The sequence below is a fragment of the Notothenia rossii genome (genome assembly GCF_949606895.1).
Source record: "Notothenia rossii genome assembly, chromosome: 4".
Taxonomy (NCBI): domain Eukaryota; kingdom Metazoa; phylum Chordata; class Actinopteri; order Perciformes; family Nototheniidae; genus Notothenia; species Notothenia rossii.
The window spans coordinates 55,786,564-55,800,918 of record NC_136902.1 but is presented as its reverse complement, the minus strand read 5'-3'; the positions used below and the strand labels follow the sequence as shown (position 1 = coordinate 55,800,918).

Sequence of the window (14,355 nt, the reverse complement as noted above, 5' to 3'; positions counted from 1 at the left end):
AAAGATTGAATAATATGTTCTACCCTCAGTGTGTTTTTAGGGTTATTTAATAGTTTCCTCTTTCTTACTTTATAAATTCACCAATTGATTAATTCATGGCTAATAAACCTTTTTCTTTACGTATTTCTCGTTGGTGAATAAGTGTGTTTATGTGTAAACTCACTCACTCCCGTTTTCCTTCTCTCCCCCTCTGGTTGTCAAGCCACGACCCCCTCACGTTCTGCCGGACCATGCCAACTCCTCCGGCCTGTCTTCTCCTCCGTTCACCTTCTCCTCAGTCCATCTGCGCTTGGATCCTTCCGCTGTAACTCTTTTGAGTGGCCCAACTGCTTTGCTTTTCATCTCCTCCTTTACAGTCTCTACTTTGTTGCATGGAGGGCGTATTCTGCTCTCATGTCCCACACTCTGCTCTTGTGTCCAAATCTTGTGGCTCAGCTTGGAACTTCATGTCCTGTGGGGGACCGATGAGAGTGTGCCTTTTTATGTCACCTGTAGTTCTGGATTCCTCAGGTGGAGATGGTTCTGGATAAAGTCTTGTCATTGTTGTTTCAGCTCTGCTTCTCTGTCTGTTCGATGGAGGAGGAGGAGTCTTCCGTGGTGAGGTCTTTTGTCTGCTTGGAAGTTGGGGTCGTAGCGTTCTGACAGGCGGAGAGATAGAGAGAGAGAGATCTTGGGACGCATTATCTATAGTTAATTCTAACACACTGAGGTAAAATAAATCCAATCTTTCCCACTCTATTTTCCTAACCATACTATCTTTCTTTGATGTTAAATGTCATCTAAGCCCAGTTTATGTTTTCTAATAATTGTACCATATCCCTAAACATTGTTTTCACCCACTGTAACATGTTTACTCCAATTAACTCTTTCAGGAAACCACTTTCTTCCATAAATTTAAATACCTAGATGTTTCAAGCACCACATATTTCACACACTATAAAGGAACGTCTCCATATTTTCTCCATCACTTTAAATCTCACTGTTATTTAGAACATAAGTAACTTTGGTGACTGGACATATCTGCAATGTCGCCACTGTCTGCTAGGAAATTTTGTTCCTAGAGTTTGTACGTACAAAGCTGTACTTTTGGGTTAGTAGCCTGTTTCAACTGTAATCATTTTCAATAATTCTACTCAGGTCACCGGTCGGTTGTTCATAAACTTAACAGGGGGTGTTTCTGCTACAGACTAAAACATGGATCCAGTGTATTTAGAGATTCCCCTAATCTGTAAATCCCCATCACTTACATATCCCGATCACTTAAACCCATCTCATCATTTGATACAAGAACTGCATATAGGGGGGTGAATCATCTTGATTATAACCGCCTCTTGTTTGGGACCGAGTATTTCTAACTCCTCCTCTTGTTGCTCAGCTGATCTTTTGGCTCTGAGGATAAGTGAAAGTCTGTGAAACACAGCTGGAGTCTTGTTAGTGATGTGGGCATTCTCTATGAGTGAACTAATGGTTCCATGTTTTACTTGATATTGTACTCCCCTTCCAACCAGAAAGGTGCCAAGTGTAATGAGCACAATCAACAATGCTATTCTGACTCTTATCCCTAGGGGACCCCACAATTGGTTTGGCTTTGTTCTCGTCATCATCTCTATTTTATCCCTGGTTGTGTCCGTTACAGAATTTAAATAATGAGTACAAAAATAACATACAAAAAATTAGACTCTTTTTCAGATGTAAAACAAAAAAATAGGTTTTCACATTAATGTACAATCTATAAAAATCTATAGACAATTTGTCTTTTGAGCTGTTTCTATCTTTATCTTATTTCTATTTATTGTTTTGTTCCAGCTCTGCCAAATCAGTCCTAACTCCCAATAATGTTCTGGAAGTCGCCAGTGAAGGGTGACAATGTGTGAGGTGGTGTCAATTTGCTCCTTTTTCTTTACCTTTAAACCGGAGCGCGTGTGAAGTTTGTTACAACCTTTCACGCTTCCGTCCACCGGGGATGAGCCCACTGTCTTTTGTGAACCTTCACCCTCACCCAATCACCTGGCCGAACAGGAGTCTCTTCTGGTGTCTCGTCTGGTATCTCTGTAGTTTTCCTAGCCTGCTGTGTAGACAAAACTTGCATAATATTACTCAGAGTTCTGACATATTCATCCACTTCTATTTGTCTAATATCTAAAACTGGACCACTCCCTCCTTGGAGAAGGCCCAAGCTTCGGCATACCTCTTGTTGTTATGAGACCTATTGTCAACTACATGTTATTATTTATTAACTACGTCACTGAAATCAACATATCTGTATAATCATGACACTCCCTCCTTTGAGCATAAAATGCTCAATTAATATTGCAATGATTACCCTATTATGAACAGGACATGTAAAACCCATAACGTTGCATTAAATAAATATAAATTCTCCGTGTACCCACAAGGCGTACAAAAATATCATATGATGTATGGCTTTCCGATGGCATAAATGCATATTCACAAAACATTTCCCATTAGCACTTCTAATAGTTTACTTGTTTCAATAATGGCTTTTGTCATGGTATTATGCATCATCGTTGCTGCGAAAAACAATACCCCTGGTGTCGCTAATGCGTCTCAATAACTCTAGGATTAGAGGATTGGTTGACACTGCTGAACTAACATATGATAAAATAATCATTCTCCAAACTGGAAGGAAAATATGAACTATTCTCACAGAGGGTGACCTGCATGAAGGGCTGGTGCCCCTCACTCAAATGAGATATTGCCTTACGCACTACACTATAAATCAGTAAAGTTACTCAAGAATAAATAAATAAAGACTGATTCTTGAAACTGTTGTAAAAACCCTACAACTTCTTCATCAGTGTTATGTTATTTAATCTGGGCTCATGCCTTAAAACAGATACTTCAGACCGATTATAAAATTGTGTTTATGAGAAAAATGTAATCTGACTCCATAAATCACATAATTGTTTGATTAAAAACTGCACTTCTGGCTAAGAATAAATGAAGTTCCCCTTTAAACACAGCCCCGGTCTTCTGACGGGGTCTATCTATGTACTGGCTGGAAAATGTTGGGCCAGTCTCTGTCGCTCCGTCACAGTTCTCCCACTAACAGTCACTCTCTAGTTCAGCTGGGTTCTTGTTGACTTCTTCACTGGTTTGAGACAAGCGACCCTATCGGACACCTCCCTTTGTAGCCAGACTTCACCACAGCAGAATCGAGTTTCTGTTTTCAGGTCTGGACAGCTTCACGTCAGGTGTATCGCCGCCCCTTGCATATTTTGGGTGGAAGCCCGTCTTCTTGACCTCACTAGTTGTGTGGACACAATAGTTTTCTGTGTGGGGGAACAACATCACTTGTAATCTGAATCCTTCTCATAATTACAAAAATAGTCTGCTAAATGTTCTACTCTGCTACTTCTAATTGGTGGATGCTCTGTGTAAGTGCAAATTCAAAGCAAAAGGAGCAAATTGAATTTGCATTTCACGAAATGGCGATTGCCCTGTCTTTGTTTTTCCACATGTGGGGTGTAAACAAGATGGCACCCGATTATTTCGCACTCTGACCTGTAGACAAAGAGATTTGTCCATGCGGCTCTCAGGTGGGAGTTTAAACAATGACGAGGTGATCTTTAAACGAACCGTAACAAAGTAAACCACTGGTGTGGTATTATAAACCCTCAAATCCAAGCCAAAACAACGCTTAGTTTAAAATAACAACATTTCTATCTAGTTTACTATGAAAAAATGGGCTTTATCTTATTGATATCATCACTTAAAGTTAGGGACCCTTACGCACTAGCTATAAACCTGTTCACGTAATATTTGACTTTATAGTCGACTATGGTTAACTGTTGCTATTTGGACACGCCAAACCGGGACCAATATGGAGACCTATCAGCCACTGATAATAGACCGTCGTCTTATTACTGCACTGCTGTTGTAATTCCGATTACCGTAACCCACCCGCAATATCTTTTTTTAAACAGAACAGTTTTAACCACTGATAAAGGCTTAGACCTTAACCAAGCCTTTCTTGAAAAGGACTTTCTTTAAAGCACTGACTTCGGTCTTAACCCTGAGTTGATTCACTATGCCCCGCTGGTTTTCACTTACTCGGCCCTTAACCGATTCGCTATGTCTCCAGATCTTAACAAAAATCGTCAAATGGGCTATATACCCTTACGTCATAGGCTAACTAACTATTAACGTAACAAGAGACACCTATGTGAAAGCAGCAAGGCACCTATCCGAAGTACAATGTCCACACACTATATATTTAAAATTCAACACCCACACGTGGTTAATAGCATGCAGGGTTAATGGAACAAAAGAAAGTGTGAACTCACCCTGCTTGTGACAAAACAACGCCTCGTGGTTTTAGAGTGATTATTTTATCAATTTGGGTTGTTTTAACATTAAAATGCACAGCTATTTTCAGGATCAGCCGGCTGCCGTCAAACACACAAATCTAACTTTGCCTAGTTTAACAAGTGAAGAATCTTTGTCATAACAGGCATCTTCTTACCGATTGATTTGAGCTCTTGTGTGTCGAATGGCTGCAAGTGTCTCCAGGAAACAGCCGGTTGGTTTTCTCTCCTCGGTCAGCGGGATCACGTCAGGGAATTCACCAGATTGTTAACCGTGTTCGTTATTCTCCCGACCAGGAGAGAAGCTTTAAAAGGAGACTAAATGGAGTCTCTGTGAAAGTTCAATTGGGTACTTTAATTAAAAAAGGCGCGGGTTGGTCACAAGCATGATATTGTTCAGTCAGACAAACAGCTGTGATCCGCTCCTCGATAGGGAAGAGAAGAGAATGGATCTCTCCTCCTGTGCTGTTATATATCCTCTGCTGGCTCCTCCCCGCCAGCCGGCTCGCCTCGTCTCCAATGTCCGTTATTGCATTTAAACAGAGGATTGGTTCTTTTCACATCCAATATATGCTTAACACGCCTTTTCTCCTCATATTCTCTTTCATCACTTTTCATTTAACACATTCTAAACGCTGTAATCAATACTCTAAAAAATACTTCTCGGCTCGTTTGATTTCCGGTCATTCCGGATGTTGTCACATGCTACTCTCGTCTGTAAACAATAATGTATTCAAATAAACTGTACCTTCATTTAATATTCAGCATGGTAGTATCTCGACATCTATAGTTGTAGTGTTAAGTCAGTAGGCTTCGGTTTGCACCACTCCATATCATTTCGCTACTAAATTCACCTCTTCAGGAAATCGTATATTAGCCACATGCTAAATGCTAACCGTAGATGAAGGATTTTCAGAATAAAAGCTTAACTGCTTGTGCACAAGAATTTCTGGTTTTTCAGTATAAAAGAGCATTAAAACTGACGGCATGTTTAAACTACATTTCCCCATTAAAACATTGATTTTAATTTCTAACAGGGTCTAAGGACAGAGGGTGTCGTTTTCTCATACTGATATTCTGCACAAACTGTGCTGTTGTATTTGCTGTAAAGTGTCTTTACTGTAAGTTATTTGTATTATATGTACAGCACTTTGGCTTGACCAAAAATCGTTTAAAATGTGCTATATAAATAAAACTTGATTTGTTGTGTAAATGGTGATCGGCTAAGCTAACGCAATAAGCTATATGCTCCGACCGTCCACACTCACAACGGCCTATACAGACATAAATAAACCAGCGACTGTATTCGCCATGACACAGACAGTCGGTGGTTTGTACTTGTTTAATTTTTGTCTAGTTACTGAACAGATATGAGGAGCTTGAGTGCTAACACCTAACGGCTGATGTTGTTTTTTGCTCATTGAAGATGATGACACGGCTCCGCCTACACTGCGTTACTATAGTTACTGCAGCAGCTCCTAAACTGTAATGGAAGTGCAGCATTAAAGTGAGCCGGGCCTAATAAGGCCTAACCAAACCAAGCGAGGCCTGCGGTGGAAATGCGCCATTGGTGAGGACTCGAGCAGCAGCATTCTGAATTAGCTGCAGCCTTCTAATAGATGTTTTAGTGAGACCTGTAAAGACACTATTACAGTAGTCGAGTCTACTGAAGATAAAAGCATGGACAAGTTTTTCCAAATCCTGCTTTGACATTAGTCTTTTAATCCTAGATATGTTCTTTAGGTGATAGTAGGCTGATTTAGTAACTGTTTTAATGTGACTGTTGAAACTCAGGTCCGAGTCCATGACTACACCTAGAGTTCTGGCTTAATCTGTTGTTTTGAACATTGCAGACTGAAGCTGAGCGCTAACTTTTATATGTCCAAAACACATTACCTCAGTTTTATCTTTGTTTGATTGGAGAAAGTTCTGACACATCCAGTCATTGATTTGTTCAATGCACTTACTCAGTGTTTGAATTGGAGCATAGTCTCCTGGTGAAATGGTTGTGTGTGTCATCCGCATAGCTATGGTAACTTATTTGGTTGATTTTCATTATCTGAGCCAGTGGTAGCATGTAGATGTTAAAGAGAAGAGGCCCCAAGATGGAGCCTTGAGGTACCCCACATGTCATATTTGTGAACTCAGATGTGTATTTACCTATAGAAACAAAGTTTTTTCTGTCCTTTAAGTAGGATTCAAACCAATTTAGAACTGTTGCCAAAAGTCCCACCCAGTTTTCCAGTCGGTATAGTAATATTTTGTGGTCAACAGTGTTAAACGCAGCGCTGAGATCTAATAATACTAACACTGAAGTTCTGCCACTGTCTGTGTTTAAGTGGATGTCATTGAAGACCTTTACAAGAGCAGTCTCAGTGCTGTGGTTTGGTCGAAAGCCTGACTGGAACACATCGAAACAGTTATTTAAATGCAAGAAATTACTCAACTGTTGAAAAACAACTTATTCAATGATTTTACCTAGAAATGGCATGTTTGATATGGGCCTGTAATTGTTCATAACTAAAGCATCTAGATTATTATTTTTTAAGAGCGGTTTGATAACTGCTGTTTTCAGGGCTGGTGGATAAACACCTGAGTGAAGAGACTTGTTTACTATGTGAAGTAGATCTGAGGCCATGCAATGAAAAACATTTTTGAAAAAGCAAAAAAAATGTCTAGCTTTTCACTACGGTTTTGTCAATTCACTGTTTACCTGGACTTTCCTTTTTTACTTTGTTCATTCAAATACATACATGCGTACAAAGTATTACAATCTGAAAAAACTCCTTACATAAATGAATTTTAAATGGAGCAGAACAACTGTTTAGCTTTTTTCCCACATAATCTTTTTTTTTCTAAACTTTCTTATCATTCCCCCCCCAGTCTACCTGTTCGTGGGTCTGATGATGATGTTCCTGCTGCTGCGCACCTTCCACAAGATGGCCGACCTGCACGGCCTGACCACCTTCCTGCAGCTGCCGCGCTGCGAGGAGTCCGACCTGGAGGAGGACAGGGAGCCCATGGTGGAGGTCGGACCCAAAGACCTGACGGAGAAGGAGGCCACAAAGCCCCTGGAGCCGGGCTCCCAGCCCTCCTACAACACCATGAACACTGGATAGGCTGAGGCAGGGGAGAAAAGAAAACTCTACCTCTGGCACGCAGACTGTCGGCTGAATCTGAAATATGACTTCTTTGTTTAAAACAACCCAAAAGGACAGCATGATGATGAGGAATTGAGATGAGTTTTAAGATGCAGCCTTTGTGAGTGGTAACCACAGCGCTCTCTGGAAGTATGAAAGGACTATCCTGACTACGTTACCCTGCCTAGGATAAAATATGTGGTAACAATTGTTCCTTTTCCTCCTCCACACCGCTGTAACTGTGGTGCGTTCACTGTAAGGGTTTTGCTGCTGCGTTCACAGCCTCAGGAACACACATTCACTTTTGGACTAATGGTTTATTGTTTTCAGATCCTTTGCATGCATTTCTGTCACTTTGTTTTATGTGTCACAGGTTTGCTAACAGTGCTTTAACACCTTTTCCTTCATTTGTTTTTATTTCATTGTCTAGCTCCTACCCTTTTTATATTTAATGTATGCACATTATCACCTCCAGCAGTCCAGTTGTGCAGAAAAAGGATTGTCCTTACTCACTTTTGCACCACTTGAACTCATCTTCCAATGTGGTCCTGAACTGAGCATTTGAAAATGCTGAGGATGTGTTGGACCAGACTTCCTGTGTGGAAGAAGTAAGGCACAGCCTTGGTACAGAACCCTCAGCCAACACTGTCCTCCTTTATGGTGCTGCCCCCTGCTGTTTACAGGTATGAAGCACAACATGTTACTATAGGAGTCATACTAAAGGGTTGGAAAAGAAAGACAAGACTAACCTTTGTTTCATTGTGGCGATGCAGGAAGTAATTAATTTCAATGGAAAACCAAAAACATATTTCTGTGTGATTTAGAGATCATGAACACTTGAAATGCACTCTAATGTTCATGTCTGTTATTGTTCTTACCATCGAGGTTGTCGTTGAATGAGAAGGCTAAGTATATCCTGATACTGTGAAATAAGTTGTAAAAAAATAAAAAGTTTTTGTTGGTGTATATAGATGTTAAGTCGTATAGTAGTTTAACATATATTCACTGTTGATGTAAATTAAAAATACTTTTTGCCTGTGTTAGGTTGTCATGTTTTGTTCTGTTTTTCTCATAGGCATGCACTCATAGTTCTCATTCAAAAATGTTATTTGTTGTTCAGTCACGCATTATCTGAAGTATTGTAACAGTCCCTTGCTTTGCTCACTGATAAGTGCTCTGAGAGCAGAATTAGATTAGATTATTATTTTAGATATACTTAGTTGATCCTAAATTGGGAAATTGTTTTATCACAGCAGCCTGTTAACAAGGCATTCACACAAATTAAATAAAAATAGAATGAAATGATGAATGCATGCGAATGCTGTAAACGGTGAACATTTGTGGCTGAATTTAGCTGAAAATGCAGAAAAAGCTGAATATGGTAGCTGCTTTTAGCTACACAAATGCAGAAAAAGCTTAATATTTAAAAGAAAAGGTATAAACAACATGTATAGCCTTGATGTCCCGACATAGCTGAATAATGTAATAGTTGAATGGTTTCTGCAGCTGAAAATAGGCTGAAGGATTTAAATATCAGATGTAAGTAGTAGTGAATGAATGTGTATTAAGAGAAAAGAAAGTGAAAAGGCTTGGGAAAGCAGCAGAATATTTTGACTGCAAACTTTTTGACAAACCATACGTCACCAATAATGTATAACATGTGGAACCTGTTGAAGTCAGTATGAAGTCTCCATCAGACAGAAAAGAAAAGGCTGAAACAGTCTGTTAAAGTCCAGTGTGTTTGTCAGTGTTTGTTTCTGTGCTGAGCACCTAATCATAGCACGTGTGAGCCCAGAGATCAAAGCTTTCAATCTGCCCAGCAACACCATGGTTACCAGCTGCAGCACTGAGTGTCATTAAGAATACATTGAGGATTATATCTGACAATTTTGCCACCTGTTCAAAAACTATGGCTTCTATCAAAAAAAAAATTGAAGAGTCGTCCCATTGACTTCCATGTTAAAAAAAGAGTTTAAAAAGCTGAATATTTCCAAAAGTATAACATTTTTTCAAAGTTGAAGTTTTCCCATCGATTCCTGAAAAGGCTGAATAGTTTAACATTTGAATGGTTTCTGTGGCTGAAGTTATGGAGAATCAAAGTATTGGCTGAAATAAGTGGAAAGAATAAAGATTGCTGGAAACAGCATTCACTCTAAATATATATCAACAGTAGAAATAGATTCGTAATTATAAAAAATGCAAGATACGTAATATACATAAGTTAATACAAATATATACATTACACAAGTGTGCAAGTGATTTTCACATTTTTGAAATGTCTTAAATGTAAGTCTAATGAAAGAATCAAACAGTGGTTCTGTTTCTTATTCAGTGCATTTAATCAAAAACATCTCTGGTTGGAGATACAAAATGGTATGCTCCGACTGTTGTGATTCTAAATTGAAAAAGGAATTGAACTCAATGTTTCAGAATATTAAAGCTTCAAATAAGATTGAAGGAGTCGTCATTGTTTTAAACGTTGCATCTTTTCTCCTTAGCAAAATAAATACTGCAGATTCCTCCGGGGCCATAAGTGAAAATACTGCAATTAGAGTTCCATTCACAGAATGCAGTTTGCTTTCAACCAACATGTCAAACCTCTGCCTTAAAGTTAGTGTACTTCATGTAAAGAATGAAAATACAGCATGGTTTCATTTCACATTTTATTCAAAATATCAGTATAGTTAAACAGCATTTGCATTTATAAAAATTACATCTACCGTAAATACATAGTGTCCAGGCATTCTGCCCTCAATTAAACATAACCATTCAAATATTCATAGAGAAAATACAAGTCAATAAAATAACTGCCATGACTGTACATTAATAAACCATTAGAAAATAGAAAAATATGGAACGACATAACTCATCTTGTTCACAAATACTCCATTTATAAATAGACTGCAGTCCAGGTACTCAAAAAAGCAACTGATCTAAAACAGGATCAAAGTACAAACGCCGGACAGAAAGGTATCATGTGTTCCCAAACTATTTATCATTATTTACCATTTCAACAGAGATGGATTACATGCTGGATCAACTGTTACGATGCAGTTCAAAACACCTGACCAAAGTGGTTTTCTTTGAAAGAATTAACATAACATTGGGCTTCACTTCACGGGTTCAAATTAATTATTAGGTTTAGTTTTACCACTGCTAAATAGATTTACAAAAGTGCAAGAATTCAGATATAAACCAGACAACACGAGTGGACCCCCCTAAACTGACCTAATGGTAAACCAGTGTTCACAGGCTGTCAGGCAGCACCACCTACACTCCATCAGCCAACATGGCTAACAGCGTGCTGCTCCACACCCAGGAGGACGGATCAGTAATATCACATCTGTACAACAGAATCTGTGTAGTGGTTGTGACACAGTGGCTCTGAACTGCTACATTGAATCCATGACAATGTGTTAGCACAGAGTACTGTAAAGCTATTTGAATAGAAACATCTGTTGAACAGTCCGCTGGTAGAGAGGCAGGAGATTTTCACTGAGCATTATTCTTTACTGCTAAAATAGGATACATGAAAATATACTTTACCTCCGGTTGGTGAAGTGTAACTGATAATGAACTGATGGATACAAAGAAGAATCTCAAAGTTAACAATAACCTTAAATAATTATACACATTGAAAAGAAAATACCAGTTCTTGTGGATTTCTTCTGAATAAAACTCAAATTTTCTGGGCGCTGCTATTCTTAAAATCCTGACCTCATCTCTTAGCACCTGATACCGGGCCCCCTGTTCGATCTCAGTGATAAATATGAGGCTAAAATGTTTCTTCATAGAAGTTTGAACCATAATATACTAGTGTATCAGTTATTCTCCTTCGAATACCAGCCTCACCACATCCTCTCACATTGTACACGTGTTATAAGGGATTTATCTCATGTGTTCAGTCCACTGTTCACAACAACAGTAACTGTAATGGTTACTGATTTTTTCCCCTACTCTAGGTAAACCAGGATGTTCAATGTGAACTCAGTTTTACTCGAAGCTGTGATACATTTGACAAATGTTCTGTTATGTTCCTCTTACATCTTCTTATTTGCTGTATAAATCCTGTTATATAATCTGACACCTCCCTTCCCCTCCCTAGTTCCTATTAACTTAGTCACACTGGACACTGTAGTAAAATGCTTTTCAGCCGTTCCTTATAAGCTGACTCATTAAAAAACAGCCTTATCTGGTTTACTGCCCACATAGTTTTCACCGTGACTTGACCTCCATTTTTGCCAGTGAAACACTAACGCTTTATGTTTTACAAAAAGCTGCCAGATGCTTCACAGCTAATCTTCATGCTAGCCCAATTTTAGCTTTTCCTGTCTTAGACGCCAACCGTTTCAAATTCTAACTACATTCTAAAACCCATTATACACTTTTCATTGAGGAATATATAAAAACAAAGTGAATATTTGATTTGTTTGATAATTCAGTCTCTTTGCCTTTCAGTTCACTGTTCACTAACTTAGTGAATGCTGTTCAGGCTATTTATTTGCAGAATCACGAGGCGATCAGGACTCCACCAGGATCTCCATCAGATGCTCCAGATCCAGTCCTTCTCTCACATGATTCTGACTCGAGAAGTGTGGCGACGAAAGGGAAGGTAGAGAGGAGGACAACGGGCCGAATGAGGAGAGCGAAGGCAGGCACTTCAGATTCTGGTTGAGAGAAAGGGAGAAGGGGTGTGAGGGGGAGGAGGAGAAAGGTGGCAGATACCGTAAAAGGTCATCCCCAGTCGGGCATCCACCTCCACTGCCTATAAGCCCAAGAACTTCCATGTCCCTCTCCAGCAGGGATGTGTCTATATCCTGGAACAGGTCCTCCACAGTGAGCTCACTGAGGTAGCTGCACCTCATCAGCTCTGTGCTGCTCTCCCACTCCCTCCCCTCTTCCTGCTGCTCCCAGCCTCCACCATAGCCTCTGAGTCCCTGCTTCACCCACGCCACACCTCCATCAGAGGGCGCCGACAGGTTCTCCAAGGACCTGAGAGGCGTCCGGGGAGCTGCCTGGGAGCAACTATCAATGGTAGAGTCCAGTGCAGTGAGGATGGATGAGATGGCAGCTGAAAGGGAAAAATCAGAATCCTTGGACAAGGATCCCCAGTCCTCATCTTCATCTTTTAAAGACAGAGGGGCATTTGATGCAGGAACACAATATGACAAGTCATTTAAAGTAACCGTAGGGCAACTTACAAGAGCCGAGTGGCTGTTAGAAAACATCTCTGCGGGGTGCTGTTTTGCGGTGACAACACTCTTGTGAAGTGCAGATGAAGAGCTACAGGGTGGTGGTGACACCTCCATGTCCACAGAGGGCGCTGCAAAAGCTTCCAGGCTGACCTGCCGCAAGGTGTTGGCGATAAGGACGGACCTCCGCAGGCTGGGCTCAGGCAGCTCCTGGCCATGATGATACTTGTTCAGGGAAACTGAGAACACTAACTGGCGCTGGCTCTCCCACATTGGGCTGCTCCTGTCTGAGACCTCCACCTCCTCTGGTGGGTGTTTTCGCTTCTGCCCCTTCATGATCATCTTTATACTGTGGAGGAAGGCATAAACGGTTTAGTGGACAGTATTGCTACCAAACATTTACAAGTAAATAACATACAATTTCCTCTGTATTTAAACGGATTTACTGTTTTGTGATTATTCAAATGTAGCTGAATGCAACTAATTGCATGTCGTTAATACTGTAAACATTTTAGATATATCTTGAAAACATTATAATACGCTTAAATTAAATAACCGTGATACATAGAGGGATAATGTAATGCGTAGAAGTTTTCTGTGAACACGAGCTTAGTCTCAGTTAGCTAGAGTTATATGCGGGTTGGGGGTTGTTAGCATTGTCGGTTCAGGAGGGAAACGGAGCCCTTCTCGCCCAAGGCCATTGAAAAGCAACAAACGTGATAACAGACACAACACGAGTTAACTATTTTAAAAACTGGGCTTGTTCTGTCATTAAACATTACAAAAACTGAAAGTTAGTCATACATGTAGCAAACAGACCTGTTGAATCACTCCTCGTCCCTCTCCAGTACCGTAAGGTTTAGTAGTGGATACCGTTATTGTTTCTGTTTGTTATGTCGTTTTCCCGCCTCCTCTTCGACCCAAACACAGTTTCCCGTCTCATTAGGAAAAAGTCGGTAGCTATAAACTATTAAAACTTTCAGTTTCGAACTCTTAACACTACAGTTTCACTTCAGCCGACTGCTTCGGTGTTCTCCCGCCTGTGATTTGAGCAGAGTGAGTTTCACACCAAAAGCATTCCAGTTGGGGGTTGGATGTTCCGAAAGGCATTGTGGGTAGTTTATGTACGTTACATTCAATCAGTATAATTCCACGTTACAAACACTTGTAACTGTTTATGAGACATTATGATAATAATACACTTCGCAAAATATGTACAGATGGCAATTCACTGATTAATTTCCGCCCATACCGGAAAGTCAAGCTTGTTATTATGTAATCTTCATTGCATTGTACTAATTCCTTAATGATTACATCACCGACAGGAGGATGTCCATCCACATATTGTCTTTTTGTACAAAGCATGACAATTTGTTTGTAAAACACTAAGAGTTACATAAAAATATGGGTTCTAATTGTCTCGTGTTATTTCACGTTTGTATTAAAGTTACTGTAATAAAAAAGGAAAACGTCTTCGAGGATATTAGACTACTGGTCCGGTCATAAATCGAAACTAGAAGATATCATTTAAAATGCACACAATTCACTGACATTTAAATACAAATAAAGACAAAGCAAAAATAAAAAATTTAAAAGTGTGGATCCTGAAATGTACACTTCCACAGAAAGTCTTTGTTTAACTATAATAAAATATACTATTGACCAAAACCTATTTCAGAGACTGTGTTATTTACC

At 39.7% G+C, this 14,355-nt stretch overlaps 2 protein-coding genes across 3 annotated transcripts in view; one reads left to right on the top strand and one right to left on the bottom strand.

The window, feature by feature from the left end:
• kcnk6 (potassium channel, subfamily K, member 6) overlaps positions 1–8,508 on the top strand; it is a 63,846-nt gene extending 55,338 nt beyond the window's left edge. The window contains exons 3-4 of one of the 2 annotated variants that reach the window (XM_079675517.1): positions 553–709; positions 7,212–8,508. In XM_079675517.1, coding sequence (XP_079531643.1) covers positions 553–709; positions 7,212–7,452 — 398 coding nt within the window. In that variant the 3' untranslated portion in view covers positions 7,453–8,508. The remainder of the gene's footprint in view (positions 1–552; positions 710–7,211) is intronic. The other variant, XM_079675518.1, reaches the window with a different exon arrangement.
• Positions 8,509–10,117: 1,609 nt separating this feature from the next.
• sertad3 (SERTA domain containing 3) lies at positions 10,118–14,016 on the bottom strand. The gene is made up of 2 exons (XM_079677053.1): positions 13,480–14,016; positions 10,118–13,009 (listed from the first exon to the last, which is right to left on the bottom strand). The coding sequence occupies exon 2, from the start codon at positions 13,000–13,002 to the stop codon at positions 11,989–11,991; it is 1,014 nt and encodes a 337-aa protein (XP_079533179.1). The 5' UTR covers positions 13,003–13,009; positions 13,480–14,016; the 3' UTR covers positions 10,118–11,988.
• Between the last annotated feature and the right edge of the window lie 339 nt (positions 14,017–14,355).